The sequence below is a fragment of the Limulus polyphemus genome, unplaced genomic scaffold (genome assembly GCF_000517525.1).
Source record: "Limulus polyphemus unplaced genomic scaffold, Limulus_polyphemus-2.1.2 Scaffold134, whole genome shotgun sequence".
NCBI lineage: Eukaryota > Metazoa > Arthropoda > Merostomata > Xiphosura > Limulidae > Limulus > Limulus polyphemus.
Window position 1 is genome coordinate 116,637 of NW_013665744.1, and position 10,735 is coordinate 127,371.

General features: G+C 31.4%; 1 protein-coding gene across 1 annotated transcript; it reads right to left on the bottom strand.

Annotated features, from left to right (window-relative positions):
* Window positions 1-343: 343 nt before the first annotated feature.
* LOC106473759 (transmembrane protein 245-like) lies at window positions 344-7,764 on the bottom strand. Its single transcript, XM_013934442.2, has 5 exons — window positions 7,634-7,764; window positions 6,020-6,257; window positions 4,417-4,591; window positions 1,206-1,391; window positions 344-515 (listed from the first exon to the last, which is right to left on the bottom strand). Exons 2-5 carry the CDS (start codon window positions 6,180-6,182, stop codon window positions 497-499), a joined length of 543 nt encoding a protein of 180 aa, XP_013789896.2. The 5' UTR covers window positions 6,183-6,257; window positions 7,634-7,764; the 3' UTR covers window positions 344-496.
* Between the last annotated feature and the right edge of the window lie 2,971 nt (window positions 7,765-10,735).

Consider the following 10,735-nt stretch of genomic DNA (forward strand, 5'->3'; position numbering starts at 1 on the left):
AAGTTGGTTTTAGCTGTTGTAAATTCTAAGAGAGAAGCAAAAAGTGTGCTGGGGATGTAGATTAACTTCTTGGGGTCATTGACGTAGAGGTCGAATGCACTATTGCAAGCTTTATTGGTGGGGGATTCATTGAAGAGTGACACGACATCAAAACTAGCCATTAAGGCTTTAGAATTTAGTTGGTGTAGTGTATATTTGAAATTGAAGGTATCTCTAAAAAATTAACCTGCAGATCTTACATATAGTGTGAGAGGCACAGGCTATGGTAGATTTTGAAACACAGTAACACTATTTCAAGATAGAGGTTCTGATGCAGTTTATAATATATAATCACCATTCCTGACAATATAAAACAAAAACAATAGCAGCAACATTGCTATCACTTCTCGTATTGTTAATTCTTAGCAGATATTTCTGTTCATGAATGAAATTAGACTTACTCACATGCAACTATTCAGGTTAAAAGTAACATTTGTTTCTGTCATGCTTTCAGATGCTATTCAATCATGCTCAGACTGTGAAAAATAAAAAATTTATACATGTAGAAAAAGAATAACATTTAATATAGAAAATGCTATTTATCTAAAATGAATAATTTCATTGAAAAAATTATTAAAAATTTCTTGCATATTTATAATGATGTAAATATAGAAAAATACCAAAATCATCCCTATAACAAGATCATGCCTAAAACAAAATCATCCCTACAACAAGATCATGCCTAAAACAAGATCATGCCTAAAACAAGATCATGCCTAAAACAAGATCATGCCTAAAACAAAATCATCCCTATAACAAGATCATCCCTATAACAAGATCATGCCTAAAACATAATCATCCCTATAACAAGATCATGCCTAAAACAAGATCATGCCTAAAACAAGATCATGCCTAAAACAAGATCATGCCTAAAACAAAATCATGCCTAAAACAAAATCATGCCTAAAACAAAATCATCCCTATAACAAGATCATGCCTAAAACAAAATCATCCCTATAACAAGATCATGCCTAAAACAAAATCATCCCTATAACAAGATCATGCCTAAAACAAGATCATGCCTATAACAAGATTGTGCCTATAACATAATCATGCCTAAAACATAATCATACTTTATCATTTCAACTAAAAAATCCATACAGAATATCACTTGTTTTAGTTTCACACCAACCAACACAAAAATAGCAAACTCATTACTTCTTTACCGTTTAAGCAGAGTATTATGTCCTCGAACTAGCCTAGCACTAGAAGTGTCTTGCATCATTGAACTATACATGTTGATAGCAACCATTAGGAGACAGAGGAGCATTGGACCGAACAAAGCACCTCGAAATCCCAAGCAGAACACTCCTCCTGCTATAGCCAAACCTGTGAGATATGGGTGGCCACCACTGTAAAGACAAAGGTTATGGTAAATATTTATTCAATAGTGAATACAGAGAAACAACAATAATTACTATAATCAATTCTAAAGTTTTGATTCAGATTGCATTATATAAAAAAACTAACAAAGACTGACTAAGGATTTGATACCTTGGTTTATTCAGAACAGTTATTTTAACTTAAGGAAAATAAGATTTTAAAGGCAGAATCTGAAGAAATCGAATTCCAGTTCTGCATTCAAAATGTATGAGCATAACATGCAATAAAAATAGGGTAGGTAGCTAGGATTAAAATTAGTTCATTATGCATTTCTTGTATGGTTAAGTAACTTGTGTCTACTTATGATAAGTTAATTACTGAGTTCTTAATACTTAATACTACATGCAACTAATGTTCAAGAATTTTAAACAGATACCTCATTATAACCAAACAGAACAGAAAGAATATGAATATATGTTCAAGTTATTTCAAATTATTGTTCATGTTCTAATGTAATTAAGTCCATTTTTACTAATCAAATGGTCATTATGACTTTATTTTCATAATTCATTTCCTGTTTCATGAGAAATTGTTTGTTTGTTGAACTTCATGCAAAGCTACTCGAAGGCTGCCTGTACTAATCACTACTAATTTTGAAATGAGAAGGTAGCTAGTCAACATCACCCACCACCAACTCTTGGGTTGCTTTTTTACCAATGAATAGTGGGATTGACTGTCACATTGTATGATGGTATAAATTACAGACACTTGACTGGGGGGCTGATAACATTAAACATATAAAAGTAATTGGGAAATCATGAAACAGTAAGAGAATTATTAAAATAAGCCTTATGGTTCAAATGAGAAATGTTCTGGGTCTGTTGAAACTTACAGATCGTGTACAATTTTTCATTGTATTACCAACATCAATACATAGAGTTAAATTGTTTAATATGTTGAACAGCTGTTGAAACTTACAGATCTTGTACAGTTTTCATGTTATTACCAACATCAATACATATTGAGTTAAATTGTTTAATATGTTGAACAGCTGTTGAAACTTACAGATCATGTACAATTTTTCATTGTATTACCAATATCAATACATACTGAGTTAAATTGTTTAATATGTTGAACAGCTGTTGAAACTTACAGATCGTGTACAATTTTTCATTGTATTACCAACATCAATACATATTGAGTTAAATTGTTTAATATGTTGAACAGCTGTTGAAACTTACAGATCTTGTACAGTTTTCATGCTATTACCAACATCAATACATATTGAGTTAAATTGTTTAAAATGTTGAACATCTTCCTTCTATGTGTAAAAATGATCCATAATTATTTTAGTTTTGAAAAATAAAATTTCACACCTTTAACCTTAATGTGCATGTGGTCAAGTCTGTATTGGAGAATTAATATTTACTATAAATTCTATAATTTCAAGTTTACTTGATGTATCTTCATAAACTTTGGTAAGCTGTTAGTAAACATTACAAGTATGTTGTACACCAAAAAAACAAAATTTTAAACAAAGTATTTTTACTACTGATTTGTCTCTGAATTCACTTTAGTCAGTCTGACTAGTCTGCATGCAAGGTGATTTTCATGTTAAGAATAAAATTTTGTTTTTCATCTTACAGCTTCATATTTCGAAATGAATATAAAAAAAAATGTAAAATACATGACGTGAGCACTTTGACTCCTACCTGAACATATGGGGTTAAGTTACATACAGCATATAATACTCTTTTAATTTCATACAGTGCATTAAAAGTATCAAGGTGTACAATATTTGGACATTTTATCATAGTTTTATTTTACTACAAGTTTATTTATTATATCTGCTACTGTGCACCTATATAATGTAATAGTGGCCAATGACACTTTTGATTCACTTCACCTAACCAGTGTATAGGTTTTTCCCATAGTGACTACAAAGCACGTTCACACCAACAGTATGTTTGAATCTATTTTTTGTTAGCACATGACAATTCTTGAAAATTTGATAAAGGTATCACTATTTAAAACTACTTTCTCTCTAATGAAGCATTTCCAGTGATTATTCTTTCAGGTTTCTGCTATCAGAAAATGTGAACACAAAAGCTATTCTCAAGTGTCAGTCATCTATATAATACTGATGTTAAGATAAAATTTCAAATGCAGTAATAAAGTGGTTAGTTTCAAATTAAACATCACAGAAAGAACTGAAATAATGCTACCGAGATTTGTTGAACATAGGAAAAAAGTAGTGACATCCAAAAGACAAAGAATATCTATACAGTTATTAGAAAAAAAAAAAGAGTACATTGTTTTCCAAACTGACAGCAAATTTTAGCATCAGAACTAAACTCATAAATGTATTTCATCAATGGTCTAAAAATACTGTTTGGTAATAACTATGGAGAGGATTTGGGCAGAAACTACATAATCTATAGAGTAATTAACAATTGTGTGTATATATATATATATAATTTTTTAACTCTTCCAACAATTTTGGATAATGCAACTTGAAATTTCGAGTGTTGGCTCTTAACCTCCCACAGAATATTGAAAACAATGTTAAAGTAGGATGTCAAAACGTTTTGGGGAAGCGTACAGGTTAAAATTAAACAATTGACTTGAAAATTGACGTTGATATGTATACGCAAGAACCCATTCAAAACAATGTAGATTCAGATATTGGATATTTTCAAAATTGAGTTACAAAGTATGGGTTAAAGAGGTTTGGGGGCTCTTAGGATTAGGTCCAAATTTTTACTTGAAAACTGATTAAAAAAACATATAAATGGTTGTTCAAAACAAAGTAATTGTTTACTGTGAATTTGCACAGGTAATTAATGAGTTTTTATAAAGTTAAAGTAGAATTTGTATCAGTGAACTTGTAAGTTACGCAAAAACCAGATTATGATGTTTATTGTTAGGTGCATAATGTTATTTTTTTCATGTAATTCGATTATTACTTTTGAAACAACTGGTTCTCTAGCGACACACATCTTTATACAAATAATCACAAAAAATGCAAAACCTAGGACAAGGTTCAGTACACACCCCTTAATTTCACTGTAAATAGTACTGTCGACAAAAGATGAAGGTACAAGCTGGCCAAGAAACATAAGACCTGCTCGGAAGACTTGTCCATTAACTAACCACAATTCTAACACTGCAGGCAGACAAGCCCAGTAAGCACCGAGAAATGGGACAGCACCAAATATGGCAGCTAAAACTTGGAAGAAAGGAAGAAAACAAGGATTTAAACTTTACAATTATTTTAAGAAAAAGCTTTTGTTACAAAATTTCATCCTAGATTGTTATTTTCCTGTGTATCTGCTTTCAATTTTTTTTTATCACTACTATAATGATTTTATGTGGTTACCAGCATTAGTTGACAAAACATTTCTATGTACTGAATTGACCAACTACTGCCATCTATGATCTAGTAAAACAACTGCTCAAACTCTGTATATAACTTTATAATTACTGAGTTCTCTTATCACAGTGAGAAATTTTACATTGTTGCAACACTGAACATGAAACATTTTTCTTACATAAAATACAAGAGAGACAAAAGAACTAGTGAATTTAACTGCAGTACTAATGATGTTTCTACTAAATTTTTTGTGACTCATATACTGTTATTATGCACCTGTTACCAATAAAGTCAAAGGCTCACAAGTAACTTAGTGTATAAAGAGATAAGAAAAAATGTATTAAAAAGTCAATTCGTAACTTAAGAGTTAACACATATTTAAATACTAAATAAAATAAATCTCAAAAATATATATACATTTAAATTATGGAGCTGTAAAATTAGAAACGTTTAATACTAAACATAAATGATTTCATTGTACAAGTGTTCTCTCCATACTCAGAAAACATTTCTTATCAAATTGTCTGTTAAAGTTAACTAGTATGTTTGAAATGTTATTTTTCATTAAACCATTTTTCTGCAGATATATTCAGCAAAAAATGAGGTTATTTTTAAGTGCTTATTCTTCATTCCTTGTCTGAGTAGTAATTCTTAAATGTACCTATGTATCTAAATTTACTTATGTTCTGAACTAATTTCACAATTTCAAACAAAATAACTTTAAATTTTGCATGAAGACACCGATCTTCTCAAAATATAAATGAGGACAATAATGTTTTGAGAAAGTCATGGTGGGGGAAAGCAAAAATATGAGTTAAAAGGTGTTTTTTGTGGCTCTAGGTCAAAATGCAAATTACCATGAGTATCTTTATATTCTACTTAACAAGTCTTTCTGACACATATGTTTTATGTCATGATCGTGACGACATGCATTTAATGTTTGGTCAATCAGAGGACCACTAGCATGGTATTCTACCAGATCCAAAACAAGGCTACAAATTTGTCTATTGCATCAACAAACTTACCCTCCATGGCAAGCAACTGAGGCACCAGCCACACTAAACACGACCATGTGTAAGATTATTTGTATATTTCCTTGTGCCACATCCTTGTAGATTACTGAAGAGTTTGCTTTGGAAAATTAGGTTTTGTAGAATTGAAATAATAACATGTTAATTTTGATACAAGAAGGCATGGGTCCCTTAAACTGTAAAACCTAGGAACAACACTGCTGATAGTTATATATCTATTCATAACTAAGAAAAGTTAACATTTACTGCTTACCAGAAGGAATATAAATTATATTGACATCAAAAATGGTGTGTATTAACCAAGTATACAGGCCATAGAATGCAGCCATCTTGAAGGAGGCAGCAAACACACCATTGATTGATTGTTCCACCACTTCTCCTACTTTATTACCTGCTCCACCAGATGGCAGTATCATGCTAACCACTTCTACAGGCTTGTAAAGAGTACCACTTGCACACAGCAAGTAAAACAAAGCTGTCGAGAACACAATCTAAAAAATGGAAGGATTGGAACAGAAAATTCTGTAGTTTTTATATTAATCTTAGATGAAAACCCTTTTCTTAATCAGATACACTGCATATTGATATCTTTTTTTTTATCAGACACACTGCACACTGATTTTTTTTTATATCAGATACACTGCACATTGATATTTTAAAATCAGATACACTACACACTGATATCTTTTTTTTATCAGATATACTGCACATTGATTGTTACATTTCAAAAGGGTATTATCTATACCATCAAATCACATGTAATTCATGGCTTTCAATTAACAAAATTATACATGTTATTATGTAAGGTTTGGTAGGAGAAATGTTCATATTTAACACAAACCACTAATAAATGACAATATTTAGTGGGTTAGATGGTCAGGTTAGAGACTACAGTTAAAGTATAATTTCAAACTGCTGACCAGAGGGAGGGAAACCAGTCAGTAGCACCTGATACCTACATGACTACTCATAAGTGAATAGCAGGACTGACTGTCACTTTTATAATGCATTCAGAGATGAAAATAAAGCTGTTAATTCAATGACATATTGGAGGTTCAATCTCTGGATCTTACAATTTGCAGCCCAGTATGCTAACCACTAGATCACATGCTGCCTAAAACAAGAAAAAAAAACTGTTCCAATACTGAAATGCTCAAAGCTTTCATTGTCATTTATTACCAGATCATATACAAATACTTCTCCTACTAATAATACAAAATTTCCAAAACAGTCTAATCATAAAAACATTTAACAATAAATCACTAACAAATTTAGATCCACAGTTACTTTTAATAAAAAATAATTTTTGTTTTTCATAATTAAAGTTGAAAAAACCTTTTTGATAGTTTTTATAAATAATTGGTAATTTTTAATTTTAATACAGTACTTAACATTTAATTTGAGATATATAATTTTAGTTACAATACAGAAAAAGGTTGAAAAATTCGATTTTCATTCCAAAATGTGTTCAAGTCTACGTAGTAATTTTTATTAACGTGTTTTTTTTTTTAGTCAACTCACCTAAACCATTAGCCCAGCTTGGCTCTACCTTGAAAATGTCTGGTTCACTCACTTATACTTAAAATTACATATTATTAATTTTCAAACATCCAGAATTTGATTACTTTTTAAATGTAAAATAGGCACAAAAATATAATTAAATATCTTTGCTAATTTAGTGCACAACATATTTTAGGAAACAGTGTTTTGGCAAAAACGAAGCACCAAAACTTTTCTTCTTTGTTTTACGATAACTTTCGAGTATTGTTTGAATTTTAAACTTTAACTTTACTAGATGTATTTTCTATGTAACTCTCTATGACTAATGCCATAATGAAACAAACTGTTGATAATAACTCAAACTTACAAAATCCAGAAAGAAATTAAAGACAGCTGTTCCTCCTCCAAACACTAGGGACAAGATTGCAGTCAAGCTACTAAAGGCTAGGCTAAGATTACCAATCACTACACTCCACACTGACTCTAAAACCTACATGTGTATGGACAAAATATCTTTTTTTCACAAAAAAGTAAAGGAGAAACAATATAATTAAAACATCTGGATTATCACATTTCTTTTAAAACAGATTTCAATGAGTTATCTCTTAAAAATGTATGTTAAATAACACATTACAGGCTTGAGTACCATTAAAAACTAAACAAATCTTTATGTTTAATTTATACAAACTAGTTAACAAATGAAAACAGAAAATCTCAGCTCTCTTGTATAATAAAACTTTTTTCACAAAGTTATTCTTTTTTTTTGTAAGGAAACATATGGTACTTGAGAGTAATGAACAATACAAAACACTTTCGATGGCGAGGAACCCACTTTGAGACTAATAATGGTTGGAGACGGCTTGAATGGGTAATGAAGAAAAACTTTAATATAAGTTTAACATAACAACAAATGTACAACGTTTCGACAAGGTTTTGTCATCATCAGGTACAAAACCTTGTCGAAACGTTGTACATTTGCTGTTATGTTAAACTTATATTAAATATATATATATGCATGGTCGATTTGTTATGAATTATTGAAATACATTACATTGACACCAAATCAAGCTAAATGCCCAAAATTACAGTCCAATCTGTCTGAATTTTGAAGATTTATGGTAAGCCAATTCTACATTTTATCACCTATAATCCTTCACAATGTTAATGAAGTAGACTACGGCCAAGTGTCAAAAATCGGAACTAGAAGAAAATATTTTATTGGTGTTTATTGATAATCTTATTTATGTTTTAGAAACTACATTAACAATACTTTTGTATTCAACCATGTTTATCACAAAAGGATTAACTTATATTTTTTAATAATTTTCAAAAATAAAAATTGTCATGAAATATTCAGACGTATCAATACAAACGTATGTGACAAAGTAAACCGTGAAATTATGCAACAAAACTCAAAGATAAATAAAAATGTATTTTATAACGTTTGATAAAATGTATTTAAGTAACAATTTTTTAAACAAGTTAAACCAACATGCGTTATCTATTATTTACAAAATAAAAAGAGCGAAACAATTGTTTTTGGGTATTTATTATTACTGTAAAGATATAACATTTCTTTAACGTAAAATCTGTTTCTAAGATCAGCTAGTTTCGTTGGATATTTAGTGTAAAGCGCAGACATAATCTTTGACAAAACTGTTGCTAAGCTTGTCCTTGCCGTTTGATCAAACACTACTGACAATGTTGCCTGAGTCATCTGACATACTTGAGGAATTACAAATACTTTCCGGTTAAATATTGTACACGGCGATCACCTTTAAAACCAACGACGCATATAAACGTTTTGTACATATATATGTGTGTGTGTGTAATCATTTTTCAGTGACCTTGATTCTGCCACGTGAAATTGAAGTAGTTATAGAAAATTATGTATAATTAACTACAGCAGTCAGCCTACAGTATCTAACAGTCCAGTTTTGCTATAAAAAAAATTGGCACCATCTGTTAACAAACTCGGCGGGTGTTGTTTCATGACACCCTGAACACGACAGTGTATGGTAAGAAAAAGCTGAATTTTGCACTTCATATTATCCAGCTGTAAAATTGTAGTATTCATGGAAACGTACGCACACTTTTACACAGAAGAATTTTCGAGTTAGGAAATCATTAACATGCTATTTTCGTTTAATGTAAGGGCGAAAATGGAAACTTAGCCCAGTCTTCAACGGATGTTCTCGCAATTGTAGCGCAATTAATTCAGTCATAAGAAGATCCTGCATATTATACGAGACAGGAGACGTTTGAGTCATTGTTTTCATATTTTTGTTTCTTTGTTTTATATATACTCTAGAATTCAGAATGAAAGCCTATTTTAATAATTTTCTTTAATAATGGATTATCTTAGCCAGCAGACTTACTGGTGAGCCACCGGAGGGGGCTTTCTTAAAAGAAGACATCTTATTGAAATATTTTGTTTACTTGTTTCGCAAAGCAACACGAGGGCTATCTGAGCTGGCCATCCTATATTTTGAAGTGATATACTACAGGGAAGGTAGCTAGTTAACGCTACCTACCGCCAACTCTTGAGTTACTCTTCACCAACGAATGGTGGGATTGAATTCCACATTATAACATCCCCACGACAGAAAGGGCGAGCATATTATGCGACAAGTTTCGATTCCACGATCCGTAAATTGCGTTTAGACTGCCCTAACTAACATGTCAGTCCTGATTGCAAGAGATATCCAGAATATGGCTGCACATTTATTCTTGTGACTGAATGGAATATGTAGGATATGGTTATAGTTTTATCCTTGTGAATGAAAAGGATGTGCAGGATATAATGTTATATTTTTGTTTTTGTAATTGAAGGCGATATGCAGGATATGGGAGTAGTTTTGTCCTTGTGATTGAAGGCGATATGCAGGATATGGGAGTAGTTTTGTCCTTGTGATTGAAGGCGATATGCAGGATATGGGAGTAGTTTTGTCCTCGTGATTGAAGGCGATATGCAGGATATGGGAGTAGTTTTGTCCTCGTGATTGAAGGCGATATGCAGGATATGGGAGTAGTTTTGTCCTGTGATTGAAGGCGATATGCAGGATATGGGATAGTTTTATCATTATGTTTGTTTATTCTAAAGCAAAGCCACATTGGGCTAGCTGCTGTGTCCACCTCGGAGAATCGAGTCCCGGATGCTAGCGTTGTAAGACTTATCGCTGTCCCATCAGGAGATTTATCGTTATAATTTTAAGTAACATACAGATTTCGGTGTAGTTTTGACGTTTTAATCGCAGGAATTTTGAGTTGTTGATATATAGTTACAGTAAGCTTCCACCACTAGGAATTAATTATCATTGAAACATTTTGAGACCATATTTATCCAGAAAACGATGTAAAAAGAGAGCCTGGGAAACAACAGCGTTCCTACAATCGGAAGCTTATGAGGCAAAGATAATGTATATTGTTGTTATAGCTGAAATATTCTATACTGAATCAGTTTGTGGCT